Source organism: Galleria mellonella, unplaced genomic scaffold (assembly GCF_026898425.1).
Source record: "Galleria mellonella isolate WM207_F2 unplaced genomic scaffold, CSIRO_AGI_GalMel_v1 utg44, whole genome shotgun sequence".
Lineage (NCBI taxonomy): Eukaryota > Metazoa > Arthropoda > Insecta > Lepidoptera > Pyralidae > Galleria > Galleria mellonella.
Window position 1 is genome coordinate 2,301,418 of NW_026442100.1, and position 27,724 is coordinate 2,329,141.

The 27,724-nt window shown below is 30.4% G+C and overlaps 1 protein-coding gene across 1 annotated transcript in view; it reads left to right on the forward strand.

The window, feature by feature from the left end:
* The window catches only part of LOC113510383 (uncharacterized), a 53,008-nt gene extending 30,944 nt beyond the window's left edge, over positions 1-22,064 (forward strand). Inside the window, exons 4-6 of the mRNA XM_052898502.1 lie at positions 13,757-13,955; positions 14,617-14,782; positions 21,309-22,064. Of these exons, the coding sequence (XP_052754462.1) occupies positions 13,757-13,955; positions 14,617-14,782; positions 21,309-21,425 (482 nt within the window). The 3' untranslated portion in view covers positions 21,426-22,064. The remainder of the gene's footprint in view (positions 1-13,756; positions 13,956-14,616; positions 14,783-21,308) is intronic.
* Positions 22,065-27,724: the final 5,660 nt, after the last annotated feature.

Genomic DNA, 27,724 nt, shown 5'->3' on the forward strand with positions numbered 1-27,724 from the left:
TGTTTTAGGAATTGCGCAATAGAAATAAAAAACTAACTGGGATATAGATCTAGGAGGGACTGGATCGATGAAGGGGTTTGAGACCTTAGTGTATCACTATCGATTAAGAGTGTGAAATTAATCAATGGAAGACTGGAGAATCCGGTGAGCTTGTTCCATTTATTACTGCGTAGTTAGATTTTTGACTGTGATCGCAGGCAATGTCTATACTTAATATTTCCACCAACTATTGAAATACATATTTAATAGAGTCAATACAAGCTTAGGTAATGCGTTTAATCTTTAAATGTTATCACATTTGATAAAATTTTGACTTCAATATAACGATGATGATGAATAATCTATATGATGATATATACCTATGTTATTCTATTCATATACAAAACTCTAATTAGACATTTGTTTAGTAGAACTTTATCACTTTGATTCAGTGAAGCTGATGTAAACTTAGGTTCCACTATTACAAAATTGTTGTACTTGTTTAGATTTGGAGATTACTTTAGGAATTAACTATCAAGCTATTATAACACCTATATAAAGACAGCTTATTGTTTAATATAAAATTATTTATTGATAACGGTCAGGCAAGCAAGCAAAGTTATTATAGGTTGATCAGGGAGTTAGTGGATGCAGGAGTCTCGGGCCGTTCCTTGTGGTAGAGTGTGGAAATTGCCTGTGTTCAGTCGTGGATTAATGATGGTTGAGACGATGATGATGATGGAATAGTTGTATTTATTACACTATTACAGTGTTGGTTTGGAATTTCTGTGCATGCTTAACGTCCCATGGTGAAATGTTTTCATACCATTGCTCGGTCGACTGAACTAATAATTCTTTTGTATACTTCTAATTACCCATGATTACATGTGGGGATTTGTTTTACACCAGATGTACAAAGAAACAGCTTAACTGATGCATGTAATATTATGTGAATGTAATACTTTTAATACATTATTAATTGTGTTATTAGATAAATTCATGTGACTGTGGGGTGTTTATGGTAAACAAGCCTGTATTGTTTAAATAGATATTTTGTCTTGATTTATTATAAACTTTAATATTGATTTTATTGTAGTGAGCAAGCTGACAATAACAACTCTTTGTATATTACTGCTTTTAATAATATTTAATTATATTGATATTATGGGTGTGGATTTATTTCCTAATGGTAATAAATGTACTAAAGGATTCTCTGACTATAGTTATTCTTAACTAGGTATGAGATACAGTATAAAATTAGTACTAAATGACAAGTATGAGTTATGTATTTTACTCATATTTAGAAAGGAAGTTGTCCTGGCGATAAGATTTGTATGTGTGTTGTTTGTTCATGTTATATTGACTAGACAAGTTCAGACAGGGTTAAAATTAGTGAATCTTTATTGGATTTATATTTAATAGACATATTTTGAATATTTATGGGAATAGAATGGAGATATACAAGTAGTAAAATATAATATTAGTATTTTATAAATTTCATTATTGAGTTATATGTTTATGTCGGACTGTATCCAAGGAGATATTATCCTATTAATATCAAGTTAGGACAATTACTTTAAATATTAATAAAGCAAACACTAACACTGATTATTCACTTCTTTAATAAATTTACATTAGAGGTTAGGAATCAAATAGATAGCATATTGGGAAATCTTCACCACACATGTATTTGAGGAATGTTCTTGATAATTAGTACTGTATGTATATATTATTGCAAGTACAATTGCAATAAGAATGTTAAACTTCTAATCTTCTGTTCATTCTTGAATTTGAAAGTAAGCTTGGCTACTGATATGAATATAAAACTGCAGCATTACTGGATACTATTAATTATTTCTGGTGTAAACCATGATTATTTATGTCACTGATAATTTAGTTGTATATTACGGTTGATATATGATGATTTTATATTTAGTTATATTAAACAAATACAAATAAACAAACTTGCTAGTATTTGTTACGTTGACAGTTGTGATAGATAATCAAAATTCAATTCAATACATCAATACGTCATTCAATACGTCATTAATGTGACAGATGTCAAACAAAAGGAGATTATACACGTTATGATTCTATATCTAAGTCTATAGAAAATTTATATAATTTTCTGTTATTTTATAATAACTGTAGGGGAAATATTGGAATTATTTATATGAGAAATTTCACTTAAATGATATGATAATTATTTAAAGACCTAATTTCTTAGGGATTTAATCATGATGATTTAAACACTAAAACACTTGTTTATCTGAGAAATCCTCTTAGTAAATAGGTTTACTAAGACACCAAAAGGAAGTAGATATAGTATAACTATAGTACAGCTACAATAATTGTATGGGACTTACTGTCCTTTCTATACAAATATATATTTAATCTATATCTTTCACATTATAATTATGCAATATATTGCCTCTACTACTACAACAAACACAAATAGGACTTATTGTCCTTCCTATATACCTATATATTATATAATAATTGACCTGGCACTTTAATGTGTAATTTATCAGTACTTATGGCAACAACCAATTAGGACTTATAGTCCTCTCTATAAAGCTACATAATTATTTAATCTGATTATTTCACAATGTGATTAATCAAACCTCTACAAATATTACAAAAGATCTCTATTACTCTCAACACAATAATAGCTTGTTGGACTTAGTGTCCTCAAACTTATAGAAAACCCAACTGGTTATTTCACGAGACGTTGTTAACTTGTGATTAATCAGTGTCTTTTAAAGGACTTATAGTTCCTTTAGATATATCTCTCTGAATAAATAATTGGTTAATTCACAATGTGGTTAATCAACAATAATATTATATATAATTGACTGGACTTATAGTTCATTCAATAGCACTCATTACTTTTAGTAGCTCTCGACCTATGGGTTGGATTACTCGTTCTTAGGCTCCGGCCTAATCAACAGAGTTAACTTGAACCTTGAGTATTCTTGGTATTAAGTAAATAATATTAAATTGACAATGCTATGTTATGATATAGCAATTATCAACATTATATGGCTTGGCCAATTCCAGGGTGTGGAAGGTATCCCCTATCACACAAATCTTCATCTCTATCGGACTGTCTTCACAGGTGATCTCTAATGTCACATTATAGGGCCGAAGGGTTATGTCCCAACAAAGTAGGTTCTGGTGTCTGGGTGATCTCGCTTCTTGGTCTGATCTCTTGTGGAGCCGAAGGGAAACCCCCATTGAGTAAGCTCGTAACAGGGTGACGCTGGGAAACAGTTTCGTACTGTTAGTGGGTGATCTCTATGTCGCCATATAGGACTGAAAGGGTCATCGCCCATGAGTAAGCTCTCGTGTCGGAGTGATCCTGGGATTTCAGTTCCGATCTGTTTGCCTCTGGCAAACACTAATTTATACTGGAAGCATCGTGGGGCTGGTGGAGCCACTGTAATGTTGAATTAAATGTACTTATGTTTGGTTTGGAACTGAGAATACTCATTCCCTTATTACCATCAGAGTGCATTAATAAATAGTAATACCCTTCCCTACCTTTTAGGAGGAAGAGTTATAGATAGTTGGAAAGTCTTCCACTGGTCCGGGCGTGTGAGGGGCCCGACCGCTCCCCCATTTTTTTATTATTACAGTTATTCTGTAATTTACTATTAAATTAACATAACTTCCACTTACATGAATTATGAGTATAATTCATTAATCATTCTTAATCCTTAAATATTTATCAATCATCTTCATTATTTAACTCCTATCATATACCAATTAAAGAACCTTTTGGTTATTACACACACAACGGGTCCTACATTACTAGACGATCACACATTTATTTATCTGGCCAGATGATCAAGTGTTCTACTAAAGATCTGTTCAATATTATGTTTTATTTTAAGGGTTTATATGATTCATAGGATATTTGGGGTGTATAAGGCAATATAGGTATGGGGTTATATTGAGGGTGTTAGGCCATTCTTTAGGGTGAATTTTCATTAGATTTTCATAGATTTCATTAGGTTAAGCCTTCGTAGGCTTTTCTTAGGCTTTGTAGCTTTTCCATGTGTAGCTTAGTTTAGAGGGTAGTTATTATAAGGGGTGCAAAGGGGGGGGACCATCACAATTGGTGCCGTGACCAGGATATGATTGGTTCATGGCTATTTACATATTAGACCAATAAGAACACTTGGTCACAATTGGAGCTTGTGACTTCAGGGATTGGTTATTAAAATATGAAGGAGTATAAAGTTAAACAGTAATATCTGCTAATAGTATAACTCAAAACCAACTTTGATGATTATGACTAAATAATTATACCGTCATAGATCTAGGATTTGGACCTAATTTCATGATTTCTATGTCTATAGGTAAATAGCCTATTTTACTGTTATCTCATGTTCTTAGGATTTAATTTATCAAATTCATTCAATGGTTACCTATTGGAGTCAATTATACAACAAATTTACATGATTTGGTTTATATTTTATTTTACTCTATATCAATTGAGTAAATAATATTAAGTATTACACTAATAGGTACATAACAATAGTAGTGAGGATAGCTTACTAGGTTATATTCAGTTCACATTGATCTAATTTTATGCTATAGGACACATTTATTATTCTTTTGCTTCATTAATTCTCAATACTTACTGAACTATTAATTTAACATTATATAAATTTTATAAACAATAATTATGCTATAATGACTTATACATAAAATTTATTAAATTCTTTTTATTGTGAAAGAAATGATTTAAGATGAATTAATGACATTATTTATTTCTGAGGAAATATCCAATTGACTTTTATTTCATAAACTTTTATGATGCAGTGACATTGATTATATATATATATAAAAAAAATATTAAATAATTATGATTTGATTTTGATTTAGGATGTTTAAATAGCTTATACAATGTTTTATAGGGGTTTCAAATTGAAAGTTAGACGTTTCATAAAATATCATTAAGGTTAGTTAGGGCCTTTAGTTACTTTATTTAATTATCTAAATTTGAAAATTTTATTAGGTATTTTCATATTGTTAAATTTAATTCCAACAATTTATTAGGATGCTATTATAAATATTTTATTTAGTTTCTTCACATAATTTCTTTATTTCACTTTACAATTATAGTTCAGATTTTATTTGATTATTTACTTATTTTGACTTAGACACTTTATTATAAAAAAAAAAAAAAAAACTTTATACTTATATCAGAGGGAGATTTTGTAGGTTATTTATACATATACACTCTTTACATGCCTAAGTATTTTACATACTTAGATGTTGCGCACACTTAGTTTATTTTGCTCTTTGTAATTGCACATAACACAAGACATTTGTATCTTTTTAAATGATAATTTATTGTACAAAATAAATTAATTGATGTATCTAATATAGTTAGTTGTATTTATGTTGGGTTTGCTGTTGTGATCTTTTGGAGGAGGCGGTGAGGGGTGTCTATCTACCTATCTAATGGGGTTACATAATATTTTATTATAAAACTTATTGATCATGTTATTTCTGAGAGTATTGAGAAATAGTCATTGGTAATTTAAGTATATTAAAGGAATTTCTTATAATAAGAGTTTTAAACTATGGGGGCCGGTTGTATTATTTTATGCAACATATTTATAGGAGTCTTAAAATTGGGGGGCCGTGCAAAATTTGTCAGACAGGGGGGCCGGTGGTGATAAATTACTATTTATATAAGCTTTATTTCTATGATTAAAATTAATAAATAAAAATTAAATTTATTTGAATTTTCTTAGGGACTATTATATTTTTTATTCAATGAACACTAGGTTTATTTCTTAGATAAAATATGTATTTGTGGTTAAGTTAGACGTTTTATAAAGTTTTATTCATGTTGTTTGAATTTATTTTAACAAATTTACTTGAACATCTTCATTTTAATATTTAATTATATGTTAATAAATAATTAAAATATTTTCAACTATTGGGATATTCTAGTTATGCTTTTAGTTACATAGAAATTATCTTTCAATTGAATGTATGTACTAGGGATTTTATCTAATCATTTATTTACACTTAGACAATTATTTTAGGATTCCTTTTTGCATTTATTACATTTTAATGCTTAAATTATTTCACTTCATTTCGCTTTAGGTTTTTACTTAGGCTTTTTCGCTTGTTGATATGTTATACTCATACATTTAAGTTTTTAATTATGAACTTCCATTTAAATGTTTTAACTCGTATCTTTTAAATAGATACTTTATCTAAATTTACTGATACAAATAGAGTATCTATTAGGTTCTTTACTTGAAGCTCTTCACATATTCAGGTTTTATACATTTAGACTCATCACATACTTAGGCTTTTCAAATATTTAGGTTTTATAGATTCCTTTGCACACACTTAGGATTGTATTCATTTATGCTGTTTATGACATTGTAATTACATGCATTGAATTTATTACATATAAAATAAACGAGTATAAAAATTTTTAATTATGAAATTTAATGAATTCACTCTATTATTAAAGCGTATGCAGATTAATTATAAATAATTATTTACAAATCTATTCATAAATAAATATTATGCTTAATTATTAATATATTGAGTAGAAATTTTAAGGCTATTCATACACATAACATACAACAACACATAACTTCGGGTTTAAAGATTTTTTTTTTATATACTTTTATTGTTTTGAGTCTTAAGTATATCAGAGATTTCATCGAGAGAGGGTGAGGCTATATCGATGAATCACTGATGAGGCCAAATTCCGTTAGTTGAGGATGGTCTAGTCATGGCCGTAGGAGACTAGAGGTCACGATCTCCATGGAGTTTCTCACAGATCAACGAGTCTCATTTTTTCAGTATAATATTCGGTTGTTACGGCCAATTTTATAGGCTATTGCTTGTAACGCACCCTAAGCATCAGTGTGTTTGGCATACCTATGCGTCTGAGTTGATAATACAAGTTATTTTAATTTGGATGCGTGTTGTGTTGTATATTCTGATGTTTGGGACACACTATTATAACACATTCATCTCTCCGCATTAGACGAGAGATTCTACTATGACATTCTGGGAGCCTTAAGAATTTTGAATAATATTATCTTTAGTTATCTGTATCTCTGATTCATATTATGATAGTATGTTTAATATTAGATTAATCAATGAAAATATAAATGATGATCTTAAGCTCTGTAAAGTTAAATTATATACAGATATGTGAGGTACATTTTTAGGGTCGAAAAAAAAATTTTTTTTTGTAACGATAAACTTATCTTGTTGTAATAATCACTCCGGTAAACTTCTGGATAATTAGGGGGCCGGATGTGACGGTTCGCATATAGGGAAATAGATTTAATATGGTAATGTCAAAAAGGGAGGGGAAGCACAACAGAATATTTGTAATTATCAATCCGGTAAACTCCTTGATAATTAGGGGGCCGGATGTGACGGTTCGCCTATGGTACAGTAGGTTTAATACCATAAGTACATAAAAGAAACAGGGGTTCCTATGGGTGACCGCTGCGAGGGCTGAGCTATTTAATGTAAACAAACTTTAAAGTCGGGGTTCACAATAGTGTACAGAGAAGACGTTACCATATATGAAATATTGACACGGAAGGGAGGCTCCTTTGATGTGTTTCCAAAGTGTAGTGGATGTCACAAGAAAATTAAATAAATTAAACAAAAATATATTATATTTTATATATAACCAAATTATAGTTTACCTTTTTATCATCAGGTGTAAAAAAGATACATACAACACAGTTTAATAAGGTTTATGAGAGCCTTTCAAGTTTTATAAATTCGATAATCAATTTAATATAAAATACCAAAATACGTTAACATATAATTAAATTGAATTTAAAGAAAAGTTCAGTTCGAATAATAGGCTAAATCTGATTATTGAAATATCTACCCTTCGGTGACATAATCTGTGACGTTATTGGAGAAAGAATAGAAAAAAAAAAAGAAAAAAAAATGGCGCGGGAGTCGTGTTTTAGGAATTGCGCAATAGAAATAAAAAACTAACTGGGATATAGATCTAGGAGGGACTGGATCGATGAAGGGGTTTGAGACCTTAGTGTATCACTATCGATTAAGTGTGAAATTAATCAATGGAAGACTGGAGAATCCGGTGAGCTTGTTCCATTTATTACTGCGTAGTTAGATTTTTGACTGTGATCGCAGGCAATGTCTATACTTAATATTTCCACCAACTATTGAAATACATATTTACTAGAGTCAATACAAGCTTAGGTAATGCGTTTAATCTTTAAATGTTATCACATTTGATAAAATTTTGACTTCAATATAACGATGATGATGAATAATCTATATGATGATATATACCTATGTTATTCTATTCATATACAAAACTCTAATTAGACATTTGTTTAGTAGAACTTTATCACTTTGATTCAGTGAAGCTGATGTAAACTTAGGTTCCACTATTACAAAATTGTTGTACTTGTTTAGATTTGGAGATTACTTTAGGAATTAACTATCAAGCTATTATAACACCTATATAAAGACAGCTTATTGTTTAATATAAAATTATTTATTGATAACGGTCAGGCAAGCAAGCAAAGTTATTATAGGTTGATCAGGGAGTTAGTGGATGCAGGAGTCTCGGGCCGTTCCTTGTGGTAGAGTGTGGAAATTGCCTGTGTTCAGTCGTGGATTAATGATGGTTGAGACGATGATGATGATGGAATAGTTGTATTTATTACACTATTACAGTGTTGGTTTGGAATTTCTGTGCATGCTTAACGTCCCATGGTGAAATGTTTTCATACCATTGCTCGGTCGACTGAACTAATAATTCTTTTGTATACTTCTAATTACCCATGATTACATGTGGGGATTTGTTTTACACCAGATGTACAAAGAAACAGCTTAACTGATGCATGTAATATTATGTGAATGTAATACTTTTAATACATTATTAATTGTGTTATTAGATAAATTCATGTGACTGTGGGGTGTTTATGGTAAACAAGCCTGTATTGTTTAAATAGATATTTTGTCTTGATTTATTATAAACTTTAATATTGATTTTATTGTAGTGAGCAAGCTGACAATAACAACTCTTTGTATATTACTGCTTTTAATAATATTTAATTATATTGATATTATGGGTGTGGATTTATTTCCTAATGGTAATAAATGTACTAAAGGATTCTCTGACTATAGTTATTCTTAACTAGGTATGAGATACAGTATAAAATTAGTACTAAATGACAAGTATGAGTTATGTATTTTACTCATATTTAGAAAGGAAGTTGTCCTGGCGATAAGATTTGTATGTGTGTTGTTTGTTCATGTTATATTGACTAGACAAGTTCAGACAGGGTTAAAATTAGTGAATCTTTATTGGATTTATATTTAATAGACATATTTTGAATATTTATGGGAATAGAATGGAGATATACAAGTAGTAAAATATAATATTAGTATTTTATAAATTTCATTATTGAGTTATATGTTTATGTCGGACTGTATCCAAGGAGATATTATCCTATTAATATCAAGTTAGGACAATTACTTTAAATATTAATAAAGCAAACACTAACACTGATTATTCACTTCTTTAATAAATTTACATTAGAGGTTAGGAATCAAATAGATAGCATATTGGGAAATCTTCACCACACATGTATTTGAGGAATGTTCTTGATAATTAGTACTGTATGTATATATTATTGCAAGTACAATTGCAATAAGAATGTTAAACTTCTAATCTTCTGTTCATTCTTGAATTTGAAAGTAAGCTTGGCTACTGATATGAATATAAAACTGCAGCATTACTGGATACTATTAATTATTTCTGGTGTAAACCATGATTATTTATGTCACTGATAATTTAGTTGTATATTACGGTTGATATATGATGATTTTATATTTAGTTATATTAAACAAATACAAATAAACAAACTTGCTAGTATTTGTTACGTTGACAGTTGTGATAGATAATCAAAATTCAATTCAATACATCAATACGTCATTCAATACGTCATTAATGTGACAGATGTCAAACAAAAGGAGATTATACACGTTATGATTCTATATCTAAGTCTATAGAAAATTTATATAATTTTCTGTTATTTTATAATAACTGTAGGGGAAATATTGGAATTATTTATATGAGAAATTTCACTTAAATGATATGATAATTATTTAAAGACCTAATTTCTTAGGGATTTAATCATGATGATTTAAACACTAAAACACTTGTTTATCTGAGAAATCCTCTTAGTAAATAGGTTTACTAAGACACCAAAAGGAAGTAGATATAGTATAACTATAGTACAGCTACAATAATTGTATGGGACTTACTGTCCTTTCTATACAAATATATATTTAATCTATATCTTTCACATTATAATTATGCAATATATTGCCTCTACTACTACAACAAACACAAATAGGACTTATTGTCCTTCCTATATACCTATATATTATATAATAATTGACCTGGCACTTTAATGTGTAATTTATCAGTACTTATGGCAACAACCAATTAGGACTTATAGTCCTCTCTATAAAGCTACATAATTATTTAATCTGATTATTTCACAATGTGATTAATCAAACCTCTACAAATATTACAAAAGATCTCTATTACTCTCAACACAATAATAGCTTGTTGGACTTAGTGTCCTCAAACTTATAGAAAACCCAACTGGTTATTTCACGAGACGTTGTTAACTTGTGATTAATCAGTGTCTTTTAAAGGACTTATAGTTCCTTTAGATATATCTCTCTGAATAAATAATTGGTTAATTCACAATGTGGTTAATCAACAATAATATTATATATAATTGACTGGACTTATAGTTCATTCAATAGCACTCATTACTTTTAGTAGCTCTCGACCTATGGGTTGGATTACTCGTTCTTAGGCTCCGGCCTAATCAACAGAGTTAACTTGAACCTTGAGTATTCTTGGTATTAAGTAAATAATATTAAATTGACAATGCTATGTTATGATATAGCAATTATCAACATTATATGGCTTGGCCAATTCCAGGGTGTGGAAGGTATCCCCTATCACACAAATCTTCATCTCTATCGGACTGTCTTCACAGGTGATCTCTAATGTCACATTATAGGGCCGAAGGGTTATGTCCCAACAAAGTAGGTTCTGGTGTCTGGGTGATCTCGCTTCTTGGTCTGATCTCTTGTGGAGCCGAAGGGAAACCCCCATTGAGTAAGCTCGTAACAGGGTGACGCTGGGAAACAGTTTCGTACTGTTAGTGGGTGATCTCTATGTCGCCATATAGGACTGAAAGGGTCATCGCCCATGAGTAAGCTCTCGTGTCGGAGTGATCCTGGGATTTCAGTTCCGATCTGTTTGCCTCTGGCAAACACTAATTTATACTGGAAGCATCGTGGGGCTGGTGGAGCCACTGTAATGTTGAATTAAATGTACTTATGTTTGGTTTGGAACTGAGAATACTCATTCCCTTATTACCATCAGAGTGCATTAATAAATAGTAATACCCTTCCCTACCTTTTAGGAGGAAGAGTTATAGATAGTTGGAAAGTCTTCCACTGGTCCGGGCGTGTGAGGGGCCCGACCGCTCCCCCATTTTTTTATTATTACAGTTATTCTGTAATTTACTATTAAATTAACATAACTTCCACTTACATGAATTATGAGTATAATTCATTAATCATTCTTAATCCTTAAATATTTATCAATCATCTTCATTATTTAACTCCTATCATATACCAATTAAAGAACCTTTTGGTTATTACACACACAACGGGTCCTACATTACTAGACGATCACACATTTATTTATCTGGCCAGATGATCAAGTGTTCTACTAAAGATCTGTTCAATATTATGTTTTATTTTAAGGGTTTATATGATTCATAGGATATTTGGGGTGTATAAGGCAATATAGGTATGGGGTTATATTGAGGGTGTTAGGCCATTCTTTAGGGTGAATTTTCATTAGATTTTCATAGATTTCATTAGGTTAAGCCTTCGTAGGCTTTTCTTAGGCTTTGTAGCTTTTCCATGTGTAGCTTAGTTTAGAGGGTAGTTATTATAAGGGGTGCAAAGGGGGGGGACCATCACAAGTTAGCCTATCGTAATGAACACACCTGGACTTCAACATTATGGTTTCCAAAGGGGGCCACGTGGAGGTCGACCTGACAATGTGTATTGCTAGCAATCTGGTCCGCATTACTAACAATCTCTTCCCCCATACGGACTGATCGTGTCGGGCTCCCTATAACTATATTATTATTGTTCAACTAAACAGTAGATTTTATCTATATGAAGTTTGTGATATTCATTATATCCGTTCCAGTATTTTTATTTTTTATATAAATCAACTTTTATTTGAAAAAAAAAACAACAGTTGAATTAATTACCCGCTCTTCTCAGCTAAAATTGCATTCCAAACTGCCGTGGAACAAAAAGGCTTTTCAAGAATGCTTATAATTTACTTGAATAAAAGTTATTTATATTTCATTTTTTTATATTAAGGTCTAAAATATTCATATACTTTATAACAGACATTATTTGAGCAAGTACATTATCTCTGCATACGTAGCTCATCTCATGAAGCACATAATCTGTATTCTCTAAAAGCCCTGCTTAGACGAAGAATATTTTTGTGTGCTTAAGTACACAAAATGACAAACTCCCCTTTGTATTAGTTGCACACTTTGTTGTTCAAGTGTGCGTTGTGGCGTACAATTGTATTATTATAATGGGCAAAAACCTACGACGTGGATTATCTTTTATCTGCGCCGGTCTTAAGAGATAGATAGATAGATACTCTTTATTGTTTCCTCCAAAAGATTACAATAGTAAACTTACTATAAATATAAATAATTACAAGAAATAATCACAATGAGAAAACAATGGGCGACCTTATCGCTAAGAGCGATCTCTTCCAGGCAACCTTTGTATGGAGAGGAGTAATTATAAACAATTTGGTGGGAGGCACGATGAAAAATTTTGTTAGTTCTAAATATGGGAGATGTGATACATATAATAATATAAATATTATCCCTACATACTATTCCATATCGAAGTGTTCTAACATCAGAATTATCTGTCAATTTTCAAAAACAAACCTATCCATCAATGTTTATCTCACGAATACTCAGGTTACAGAATAAGTTTAATTTAAGTCTTAATGTCAAGGTTTTACCAAGAGACTACAGCATATGGTTCTTTAAAAAAGGGGTAAAGAGGTTTCTTCAGGATCGGCAATGCGCGCGTATTGCTCTTGGTGTTGCAGGAGTTTATAGGCTACGGTATCTGGTTACTATCAGATGGGCCGTATGCTTGTTTGCTACCTCAGTGCTAAGTGATAAAAAAATTCTTATTGATTATTTTAATAACAAACTAAAATGACAATTGCGCATGAAGATTTTTGTTACGCTAAGTCTGTCAGAGTTACTTTCGCATTTGAATTGTTAGTTAGGAAGTGAGGATTCTTCATTTTTAAATATTATCAGATAATAAAAAATATTGAAGATATTGGCACACTTCAATATAGATGTCCTTTAGAGCTTGCAATAGTTTGCAAAATGGTTACAACTGTGTCCTCACGGGAGCATTATATATTTATTTATTTGTTATAAGTTACAAGAACAGTTTTGCAAACAGAAATGAACCATTAAAAAGAAAACAATACAAAAAATTTATCAATACGCAGTTTGCCAACCTTACATTGTAAACATCATTTAACACTAAGTTATAAGTAAACGTTATCGCTTGAATGGATATATCAGCAATACTGTTTTGTTCTGGAATGTTCCAGCGACATCTGTGTACTACAGCCGAGGGTTCGGCGGATGGGTGTCAGCTAGATCGAGGTCGTCTAAAGCCTGGGGCGCCCCGTGGAGAGTACTAGGTCCTTCGCCGTGCGCGGCGGTACCACTCACCCTGTTGTGGGCGGCAGCTATAGCGGCCCATATAGCTATGTTAGCCTTTTGTATTAGATCCTTGCTGAATATTGGGTGAGTACAACTAACGATAATGTTAACTATAATTTATTATTTAATAAGTAAATATGATTACGACCACGATCCCTAATAGGGTAGGCATTTGTCGACTCTTCTGTTATGGTAAATGTAACTCTTGATTGATCCTGCGATGATGGAGAACAATGATCATAAACAGATTTATCTGAGTGATAGCAGAAGGCTCGCTGCTGTCACGTTGGTTTCTAACAACAATTTGGTCGGCGAAATGTAGATATTTTGAGTGTTTTTTGTTTTCTATTCCTAGTACATTTGGTAAAGAATCTTAAAGCGTTCTTAATTTAAAATTTATTATCGTCCCTCCTAAAACATCACCAAAGCCTAACTGCGATTGCCAAACTGCCTATCAAGCGTAGCCACTATTGGCAAAACTACTCAAGGCTATGTTCAGCACTTATATATATATATATATATATATATATATATATATATATATATATATATATATATATATATATATATATATATATATATATATATATATATTCTTTATTATTATTATTATATTATATTTATTGTTATGAGCACGGGTGGACTTATCTCTGACAGAGATCTCTTCCAGTCAACCTTCACCTTATACCTTCACGCAGGCTAAGCTGTAAATAATATATTACATAATATATCTTGTTTCTACCAGGTGTGGAAGTACGACCTGCATCGGGGTGGCGGGCGCCCAGCTCTCAGTGTCGGTGACAACTTTAGCAGCAGCAGTGTTTATGCTGCAGCTAGATTTGCGATACGACGCCTCGCTGTCACCACCACCGAGGCAGTCCGACGCTCACATATGTACAGCTGTATCCATGGTACGTATCTTTTTCATCATCATCATCATCATCATTTTATGATACTTAGAATAGTACAAGGTGAACGCGTGGTGAATAACATAACAGGCATTTCCCCTCATCAAGAAAAATGTATTCTTTACAGTAGGATATTAATAGCTTGTTATGTTGTGGTAAAGGTGTTCCTTGCTGAAACTAACTAGCTCCATTAATGGAATAAACCTACAAAAAGGTTACGAATAAAAATAAAGAATAAAATTGAAAATAAAACCTCCACCTTTTATCGGATAAGAGCAAATCATTTTCCAAATAAACTTAGATTGAATATTACTTGGTCTTAGCATAATTTATACAATGAATTTGCAAGATTCGGATAGAATATTGCAAAGTCATAGCATGTTCATACGAATAAAAGGATGAATGAGATATACGTTTTTTTTTTTCATGGAAAAAAATACATTATGCTAAGAATATTACTAAGTTAAAATAAATTACATATCTAAGAAGCTTAGGTTATATAGATAGAGTATCGAGTAACAAAAACAGCTTAACTTTTTGTCAGCTAATTGTCAAATTAGCTGACTCGTCAATCAGTGTTCTATATGCTTCCGGATACAATGTATCTTGACGTATTATTTAATAAATAAAATAAGTATTTACGCATTAAGAAAATGTAGAAATTATAAGACAAAATAAATATATAAGTTATAACTCATAACTATTTATCACGCAAAATTGTATGAAAAAGATGGCCCGCTTTTCTCGAAGCATTCATATGAGACACTCTATCTATATAATCTAACATAAAAACTTAGTAGATACCTACAGAAATATATAAGGGACTTTAAAAAATAAAAGTTTAGCTTACAGAGTTGGTCGTAAAGGTATATATACCAAACTGTAACTCAGCAACAGTATTAATGAACTGAACTAAAAATTAATCTAAAAAAGTTAGCAAAATTTGAAAATATTTTTCAACCATTCATATTAAATGGACCTCGTGACCATGTTGCTTGTTCGAATTTCAAAAGTTAATTTGAGATTTCGAACTTGTTCCTTAAGTTGTCTTAAGCCATTCAGTATTATGAATTCTATTAATGAGTTTCGACTTGTTCCGACCCATTATTAATTAAATTATGAATTCGAAAGTACGTATCTATATTTTTATACATATGTTACCTGATATCTAAGTCTTATAGTTTTTAATATTGTTTTTCAAACGATAGTATTTTTTTATACCACAAAAGTAGCAAACAAGGATAGAAGCCATCTGATGGTACACAGTTACTGTAAGCCTATGGACGCCTGCATCACTAGGGGTGTCTGGTGTGCGTTACCAACTCTGAAGAAACCTTAATATACCTTTTCTGGATAACCCTATACTGTAACCTCTATGAAAAACCTCAGCAGAGAGCACAATCCACATTTATTCCTGTATTAATCTCATGTTAAATGTTAACAAGATTGTTTTAATACTTCATATATAATTTTCATCATCAGCCGCCATTTTGTATTAACATTTCGAAGCAAGCCAATTTACATTTTCCAGTCATCTGATCTAATGTATAGGATACGTGAGTCTGCTTTTTATACAGAAATCGTGTCGCATTTCATTCAGAAAAAGCCACTATATCTGATACGAAACAATATTCACTTCAGTCGCCGACGTGACTAGAATAGTTACAGTTATTTGTTCTTTGAGAACTTTTAATGACTTGCAGAGTCAGAGAGTTTCTTCAAATCTGTCAAGTAAGTTCTTATAACCGGGGCGTACTGATTAACTGACATAATTAGTCGAATGTATCCTTCTATGTCTTTCTTTGTCCCGCTATATATTTCTCTGTCCTGCTATGACCTTCTCTATCCTGCTGAATATGTACACAATTTTTTTTTTGTTATGAGGATATCTTGAACCGTCGAAACGATGAGATAAGAATTATTAAACGAATGAATAAACCCACTTTTAGATTTATTATTAGCAATACTAGGCTTAATAAAGAAAAAGTAAATGGATATGGAGATTGAAATTTATTTATTTATTTAAATTCTTAAGGAAGCGAATTGGAAAACTGTCAAGCTCCCTTTATTGGTAAAAAAAAGTAACATATACCGCCCATGCTGCTAGATTACGTTCCCTTCCCAGTCTGTCGGTGAGATTCTGTCCTTAAATATTTTTTTAAAGTAGATTTAAAGAGCATTTCCTTTCTTTTTTTCTATTTTTATACATATATATGTGTGTGCGAGCGTGCGTGCGTGCATGCATGCGTTCATGCGTGCGTTCGTGCGTGCGTGCGTGCGTGTGTACGTGTGTGTTTAAGTATATATTATATATGTATGTGTGTATATATACGATTAAATATGATATAATTAGTAAAAGTGTAAACTTAAGTTTGTCTAGGTCTTCTTATCTGAAAATTGTCACAATATTATACACCCGCTGATACATAAAAATGTTTTTTTTTAAAAAGTCGCCGTGTGGCCCCTGTAATCCACTCCTTTCTTTCCCGTAGGTATCGTAAAAGGCGACTTAATGATCGAAGGATAAGCAGCAGCGTCCCTTTTAAGAGATCGCCGCAATGTAACTGCGGTTGCCGACCCGCCTGCCAAGCACGACATGTACTGGCAACACCTAACAAATAGGGATAGGCCTATGTTCAGCAATGGACAGTTTTTTTTATATCGCCGGCCCCGAATATTAATTTTCAGGATTTTAACATTTATTGTTTTTTCAACTTATGTAACTTATCGTTAACATTCTACATATAAACTGCTTATCTATTATTAGATTCTTAATATGAACTATCTATTCTAATTCCAATCTAGGCTACACAATGGACAGCTAACGGCAGATATGATGATAGTACTATTAGTTGAATCATACATTACACACATACATCATACATCATACATACATTACATAATAAACAAATTCGCTTTTATAATTTTAATATTAATAAGGATATCTTAATATAAAAAAATTTCGTATCCCATTTGATTAAAATTTGGTAAATGCAAATTGTTTGCTGCAAGTCGAGAAATAGTTTTTAATTAAGGTGTAATGGCTCTCACCGCCGAGAGAGTAATTCTTCTTGTGTTAATTCTAATAAATATACCTATATTAGATACAATAGTATATGCTCTATAAATATATAAATAAGTATTTACATATTAAATACCTTCAATATCTTTGTTATAAATCGAGTAATTAAACGCTAAACCACAACAGTAACAGTATCAAATTATTTTCAACCAACTTAAATAAAATGAAGTCCTCAATTCGGTTGTATTTCTTTATGTTTGTTACCTCTTAACTCTATTGTTCGTAAACGTAGGTTTAAAAACATCATTTTTTATCTGTAAAGATATGCTTACATATTTGTCGCATAGAAATTTTGTCAAAATTGGTCCAGGAGTTTAGTTTTTTAAACAAATTAACTGGATTTGCCACGGTTGAAGTCTTTTTTTTAACATAATCTTAAATTATGATTCATTTATTAATATAATTACTCGTATTGTTTCTGTTTAAAGATTAATTAAATAATGTAGAGCAACCTAAAACACTTCACCGCGACGTTAAATTAGATTTCTTTGTGGTCCAGCCGTGTTCGGGTGAAATGAAATTATTTCCCTAAATGTGTTGTGTTAGCGGTTTTACCATAGGTCTTTAATCTATTTTAGACATTAAAGGGCTTCTTAAATGAAACAGGTTTTCAATCGTCGTCATTTTTATGGCACAATACCTGAATCGACTGTGGTATTTTTTTTTCACAATCGATAGTATTTCTCTCGTGTGGGGCTCATAAATCACGGAATTTTTAAAGGAAACTTGGCTCGTGGTCGCGTTACAGTCGCTGATGACTAAGAATCACGAATTGATTCCGAAACTAGTCGAGTTTTTTTTTCAATCTAAATACACGAAAGTTAAACTGGTAGTTATTACATTAAAATATAATGTGTGCTTACGAAAGTTTTAACAATAAAATATAAAAAAAATTCTAGGTCAAAAAAATTAGAGAACATTTTAATGAATACTGACGCCAACTTTAATGAATGGGTTACATTAATTAACATACTGACTCTACAGTTAACATATTATTACACTGTGTATTTGTTGTTCGAAATTCAAATTTTAACTTATATAGCTGTGAAAGTGAGATTTTTCTGTTTATTATAATTGGACGCTTTATTGTCTTGACTAAAATAACTACGTAGTGTTTAATTAATTAAAATATTAATAGAAGTTACAGATAAACTGTTAATGAAACTATGTATAAATAATTTAATTTATCTAGTCTAGATACCAGAAATATATTTTTATTTCTTTATATTGAATTAAGTAGATAACCTAGCAAAACGAAAATCTTAATTTTCACCTTTTAAAAATTATTATTTTAATTTGAACTGAGAGTAACAAATAAGAAATGTTACGTATTAATTAATTATTGTTGAATAAACGTACTATAATTTCAGTGATATTTTGTCCGAAAATTACTCCACCTACGCCTGTCTCAAATTAGAATCTACTATCCATTAGATATTTCTTTATTTATTTAAGGAACACCAACAGCATATTGCATTATAATATATAGGTATAACAAACATTAATTATAATACAATATTAATGTACATGCCTATTATAGGTATTCACAGCATTTACTTTAACATAGTTATATAGTGCGAGAAAATGAAGTAATTATGAATTAAATAACACTAGATAGAAACTCTTTATTGTTTCCTCAATAAGATTACAATAGTAAACTTATTATAAATACAAACAATTATAAGATAATAATACACTTATTTATTTATTTACCTCTTTATTACACCAGAAACAAAAATATACAATGACAATTGAATAATTCAAGTGAAATACAGTAACGTAAATACAAATTGAAATATATACATAAAATTTATACTTAGGTCTACTTAAATTCATATATCGAGTACCATCCTTTTAACAATTGTGTCTATGCGCACGTTCAAACGACCCCATTTTATCTCGCTTTACTAATATCATGTACCCTAAACCCAAGTCACGTTACTCGTTCGTACATCTAGTGAATTTAGTATTTATTCCCTTTATACTTATAAATACTTTTGTACCATTTTCGTTTGTGATTGCCCACTCACTGTAATTGATAAAGGAACTCAAAGATTTTTAGCCAAACATAACAAAAGGACATTCGCTGTTCGATTGTATTTTTTACATTTATGTGTACCTCAGAACTTCGTCATTTAAAAACCGGCTTGGAAAACTCTTTTTTTTTAAAGAATATACTTCCAGTTTGGTCCTATAGAATTCCATCAAAATCAGTTCTGCAGGATAAATTAAACAATAAACTGCCTAAAATATAAATGGACTTTATTTTTATTATGAATAATTGTAATAGGTAGCTAACAGCTATTATACGAGTATAGGATGATTAGAAGCAGCAAAGAGCGAAGTGACAGTTTAATTACACTTTTTAAATTTTACTATTGTTGCCACGCGTAAAAATAAAAAATAAAAACTGCCTTGTTATCAAGTTGTCTTGAACAGATTCCATCATTTTTAAATAGAAATAACTACATTTTTCGTGTTACAATTCAGTGAGTTCTTTTTTATGGCGCTATATTTACTTGTAATCTTAACTTATTTACTGATATAAGTATATATATATATATATATATATATATATATATATATATATATACATACCCTTATATACCCTTATATACCCTTTATATTCAGATAATCTCTTCAAAATGCTGTGGGACTAGTTACAAGTTTGTTGGTTTTGTGTATTACAAAGCCAAAACACAGTCTCTAGAGATTGATAATGTAATCTGAGTTATAGTTAGAGGAACCTCACATATTATGTAGGCTTATATTATGAAGCCTTTTAGGCTCGTTTCTTAACCATTATTATAACTATGTCTTAAGGTCTTACGTAGGAAAAAAAGCATATGTTTTACACACTTTATTTCTATAAGTTTTTCCGTATCAACGTAACATTATTCTCAAATATTAATAAATACGAAAAGTAACGAATTTTCATAATTGGTAATTAGATAGCTGTATGCACCGAATTGGTATAAGAAGCTAGAATTTTTTTTAGTTTTAAATCTACTTCAAAAATAAGGAGGTTCTCGATCCAGATGTATTTTTTTTTTCTATATTTGTTACCTAAAAACTCTGCCAGTTATAAACCGATTCGAATTTTTTTATTTTTATGAAAGTATATATTTTCAAATTGGTCCCATAGAAATTTTATTAAAATCGGTTCAGTAGTTTGGTTTTTTAATGAAAAATCTGGTTTTGTCATAACTGAAAACTGATTTTTTTTGTGGAAAACAATTCTTAATTATTTGATCTATATTTCTATTGGGAAATTGTGCCATTTCACTGACAAATCCCTTAAAAATATTATAATAAAATATAGTTACATAAAAATCTACGGAAGCAATACAAGTATGTTCTAAATTACTTTAATTTCACCCTTTAGTTATATTTCTTTCGATATTACGCAGCTGAAAACATTAACTTATGGCCATATTTCACAACCAGGTTCCACTTACGTCCGTGGCGATCACCAGTGGAAACAGTGGTGATGGTGAGGCGGGTAACAGTCCTCTAAACAAGGGAAAAGAGCTTCAACCCCTACCAGCGGAGCCAATCACCTGATGCAGCGAAGCGGCGTGAATTGGTAATCAGTGTTAAGTCTTCGATGAACAAATCAGAGTGCTGGTGGAAACATTATGTGAAAAATGGATGACACAACAAATTAAATTACATATTTTTAAAATATCTAAAGACAGATTAGTGTGATGTAATGTATCTTTACACTGAAAAATTTTTGATTTTAGTTTATATGATATCACACTTGGATAATAAAATACCTTTATATTTAATAAGTTTATTGTACAGTATATACCTAAATATGTACTTAGTACATACCAGAGATACCTAATAATCTAGTTCACAATTGCTTACTTAATTATTTCGTTAATGATTATTTTTATTTATGATTTATAATTAATATATATCAAAGTAATCACTAAAGTTAAGCATCATTACGAATTATCCACTGTTTATCTTGTTTTTTTTATATACCTAATAATATTGTATTGTTTTATATGTGAATTTAATATTAAAGTATAATTGTTCCAATACACTGATCAATAAATATACATTTGGTAACTCTACGCCAAATGTTTATTTATTACTTATTTGCTAATGATTAGAGATTCATGAATACGTGGAAAAAACAGTTGGCCTGTTTTTTATGAAGCATTGTATTGAGACGCTATATATATATATATATATATATATATATATATATATATATATATATATATATATATATATATATATATATATATATATATATATATATATATATATATATATATATCTCTAAACCACAGCCCATGAACTCTTTCATTACTGGGAACGTTTGTGTGTAAACGTTTACAATCCTGAAGAAACCTTTATACCTAAGCCTTTTCTAAGAACCCTACGCTCTAGTCTCTTGAGAAAATCAAAAATAAACAATATGTTTAATCGCCATTGAAATACCCACCCTTCCTAGAAGTTAAACCAAAGAGCTAAAATGAAAACTTTTGCAGAGTTTGCGAAGTACTTCAGCACTGGCTGACATATTTAATTTCTCTGCTAATAACTTTGAAACATGAAATTAATATTTCAATAGTCCCTTAGTCCAAATATTGATAAAGTTGTCCTTATTATGCTTTATTTCTACTGCCTATTTCTCAATTAGAGTTTTGTGAAATACGCACCTAAGAAAATAGAGACGTGAACGAACTTAAAATCTCTGCATTTATTATATAGGCACGGAAAACAAAGTGCCAATGAAGCTCTACCCTGATATATATGTAGGGTATTGACATGTAACGGAATGACTGATGACTCAACGTCATATGCATAAATTGGAACGCAAGCTGCGAGAAAGTAGATATTCGAAGAGTTTAATTTTAGAATGCGATAAAGAATAAATAGTTTCCTACATTTATTTTTAATTTGTAAATCGAAATTAAATGCTGACTTTTGTACGTGATCTGATTCCAAGTTCAAATTTGACACGAGTCCAATTTGATTACAGTTTAGTACAAATTTTGTACTTACGTTTTGTAACGTTCCTATAATATATAGTGTTTACTTTTTGACTATTCAAAAACTAAATACCTATGTATTTACTTATTTAAAAAGTAAACATGGTCATAAAAATATTACTACACGATAGCAATAACAAAATCCTATATATGACAGATAAATGCGATCCAAATTCGATCTATTATTGAAAATTACACACTTTTGAGTTTATACGATGTACGATCGTCAGTTCGACCTAGAACTGATTTTAGTTTCAAAAGTACCGTTTGACATCTATTCAATGTGATTACGATTCGGTCCCAATTCGATAGAGTCAAAAGTCAGCCTGCTGACCAGTAGAAATGACTTGTTTCTAACTCCTCAATTCCGTATATATCTCTTACATCTCCATTTGCTTATAATGTCCCATACAAACACTTGACTTTTCTATTAAGCAATGTATGTAGGTTCGATTTACTTTATTCTCTTTGTATAATAATAATAATTATATATTGTCAAATAAAATAATAAATAATAAAAAAATAAATAAATAAACATCTGTCCTAAATATAGAATATAAATAAAACAGGCCTTAGAAAATGACGCCTTTTTTAAATAAATTTCAATTACATTCAAGTTATTAAAATTTGTCATTAATTTAACAAAATATATTTAAGATAATGTAAATATAATTTTAGGATAATATGTAACTTTTTAAATGTTTATATTTATAAGTAATTAATGAATTTTAGACATTATTTATAAAAATAATAAAAATTTCCTATTTAATTATCTGCAAATGTAAATTATTTATTTTTGTATATTTAATTATAATAAATGTCTTTTATAAATTATTGTGATATAATTATTTAACATCAGCACACAGAGTTTCAAGCAGTAACAAGAACTAACATCACATATGTGTGCATTATCATCACTATCCCGGCCATTATCTGTCCACTGCTGCACATAGGCCCCCATAGACTATCATAAGGAACAGTCCTAAGCCACCTACATCCACTGACTCCCTGCAATGCGTTTTAAGTCCTCAATCCATCGACTGGGAGTCGTCCTACACTGCGTTTTCCTGTCGGAGTCGTCACTCAAGAACCTTTCTTCTCCATCGGTGGTCGGTCGGTAACAGCATTGCATGTTAATAAATATTTATAACTAGCTTTTTGCCTGTTATTTCGTACGCATGGATTGAAGAAGTAAATAAACTAATAAAATATATCACTTGTAAATAGAAATATCAAGATAAAGTATATACCAAAACTGTTAAAACCGCATCTGATTTGATGTAGTAGTTTTTTTATAATGAGAATGTTTGTAGCAATATAATATGATTAAGATTGTATGTATATATAAAATGGTACGGCAAAACAAGTTATTTTGATTTAAAAACTAAAATACTAAACCGATTTTGATAAAATTTCTTACCAATTTGTAAGTATATTAGAAGGGAAGGGGATAGTTAGTAATGAAGACTAAGAGCCCTATTGCTAGCAATATAACCAGGTCGACCTCCCCGTGGTCTCCCCTGGAAACTATCATGCTTTCAAGACAATAGGCTAACTGACCTGCCTTTTTATTGTCGTTTATCACCCCTCACTGGTGCCCGCCAGCGTATACCGATAGCGTAGGCGGGGTTACTATTCCATTACCGTCCATTAAAAAAAGCATATTTTATTTCTTTAAATATCTCTCATGTACAGATATCGTCTAGTTACAATTTTATTATTTTATTTATTTATTTTATTATTAGTAAGATTAACAGTAATATCACGTCATATAGGTACTTACAAAATGTATAAGGTCAAATTGAGCATTTTTTTTTATACAACTTAGAATGCCAAACAAGCTGACGGCCCACCTGATGGGAAGTGGTAACCGTCGCCTATAGACATGAATAGCACCATGAATGTAACAAAACATGTTTTGCTCATGATACTCCCCATACGTTATCATTCCTGAGTACTCAGGTGTTATTCCTCTGTACCCTGTAAATTAACTTTTTTTTTTATATTATAGTCTTTTAAAAATACCTTATACGTATGAAAATTATAATAAAACATGTTCATAATATCCGGCAGTAGAAAAGCTGTTTCCGATTACGACATGAAGTGTGTCAGATGCATAATATCCTTAGACATATAGGCGCTGCACCCGTCACTTTTCACAATTAATCAAACCAGTGATATTTTAAACCGATTTAAAAAAAGAAGGTTCCCAATTTGTTTTTTTTTTGTTATTATTACCTCATAACTCTATCAATTGTCGATTTGGAAAATTCTTTTTTATGTGAATAAAATTTCTATGGTAGCAATCTGTAAATATAACTTACAGATTGATCGCAAACATATTTTATCAAATTCAGTAGTAATTTAAAATAACTAGTTTTACCAAAATTGAAGTCAGTTTTTTGTGAAACATAATCTTAAGTATTATGAAACAATATCCGATTTAATGTAATCATCATCATCATCATTTCGGCCATTATCCGTCCACTGCTGGACATAGATCTTCCCCATAAACTGCTATAAGTAGTCCTGAGCCACCTACATCAACTGCAATGCATTTGACGTCGTCTCTCCGTCTAGTCATCTCAGCCATTTAATATAACAATTGTGAAAATTTATAATAACGAATGGATATATATTTGTTACTCTTTCATACGAAAACTATTGAAAGGATTTGAGTAAAATTTAGTATACGGCTATATTTTATCCTTACTTAGCATGTAAAATAGTTGATATGCTGATTCTATGGCGATCTTAAACTTAAACATAAGTGAAAAATAACAATCGATTTTTTCATTTTGTTCCATATCTTTATTAATATTGGTAAAGCTTTTGTTAAACAAAAGTAAACTAAAATAAACAAATAAATAAACAAAAGTATGTCCCGACAAAGCTTTATTTAAGTTTCAGTCTAAAAGGTTTTAAATTGCATAACATTTCAGGAAGCATTGCTTGCGAGGATTAACGTGGTTCGCTCAAATAATACATAAATGCCTAAAAAGTGATTTGTTGAAATAATATTTCATGCGTACGCATTATACAAGAGTGTACGTATAAAATTACAAATATAAATAAAATTTATACTTGCATACCTACATCATACATATCTATCACGCCTGTCTCTCATTAGGGTAGGCAGAAACAATGGAACGTCAAATGTTTCGATTCAAACAGGTCTTCGCTTTTTCTTCCAAATATATACTGCTTTCTGCAGCTTTGCCCTATGTACTAGTATTAAAACACGTTAACATATCCATATATTTTGTAGTGATAAGTTAGGATTTAACCTTCCTGTATACCAAATTTTATTCACATCTGTTCAGTCGCTTAGACGTATTTAAATAACAAACATTCAAAATCTTTACCAACTTTCATATTGTAAAATTGTATATTAAACTTAAGTATGCTCCTTTCCACTCAGGGTTTGCTGGAAGAGAACTCTTACAGAGTTAAGCTCGCCTGTTGTACATCTTTATTTTATATATATATTATATGTTGTAATTTTTTCTGTGTACAATAAAGAATAAATAGAATAAATAAATATACTTAAATTAAATCGTAAATCCTTTCTATCTTATCCTATATTAACAAACGTAATTATATCTAAAAACCTCCCTCATATTTGACAAAATTAATGGCAATGTCTCGCCATAAAAATAAACCCATTCGATTAACGAAAGAATCAAAGTCGATTTACGATATCTAACTATTAAAGTGGAGTAAAATTAAAATATATACTTAATGACAAAATAAACAAATTTTGTTGAAAATATTGCTAAAATGCCCTGATGTCTTAATGAAATAATTACCATCTTTTTGACATATTTCTATTGGACATCAGCAGTCTGTCTTTTGCACACTTTATTGCACTAATATCACAAGACTTGTTGAAGAATTTTCAATAAGCATAGTATAGTACAAAAGGCGGTCTTATTGCTAAGCAATATCTTATCTCGCTTTAAGTGGAAGGAATTAAAGACTTTTTTAAGTTAATAAGAAAACTTTTGTTAAATTCTGGTGAAACAGAACTTATAAAAATATACATCATACTATATTTTTCCTATATTTATTATTAAAACAAACCTCTTTCACCTCAGACGGAATCGATCATTTAGATAAATTATTCCGTCAATCCTCATAAATCCATAGTAATTTTGGAAGCTGAATGTTATGCCACAGTAATTGTGAAACGATATTGTTACGGTATCGAAATGATAAATTTATGCAACAAATGTAATTAGAGATAGATCTCTTAAGATCCAACTTACTAAGTGGTAAAGCTGAATCTCTAACAAAGGCCAAAGTTTCGCTTCCTCGTTGTCAAAGTTACAAAGTATTCCAAATGCTCAGTACGTAGGTACTGACTGAACACAAACTTGGCTGGGATTAGTAGTATAATTATTTTTATATTAAACAAAACTCCATGTTGTGTTGTGTTAAATATAATTCTGTGAAAGTATAAATTCGAAATATAGTCTAATTAATCGTATTAATAAAAATATAATTTTACAATATATATCTTCTTCAATTGACCTATTACAGAATATCTGGACTTCTTTTTCAGATATAAATATCAACATTATACCATAAATAGCTACAACAATAGATATCGGATTATAACAAATATGACAACACAAGCGAACTTATCCCTCGAAAGGATTTCTTCCAGTCAATATTTTACTGAACTAGACGTTATCTTGCGGAAGTCCCTATTGTTGGTGTAAACCAGATTATTTGATTAGAATTATTTTGTTGATTTACCACCACTACTTCTAGTTCACCCTTTATACTAGTAAATTAATACTAGTGTGCATAATAGCACTAATAATAACAAGGAGAACTTACATTGTG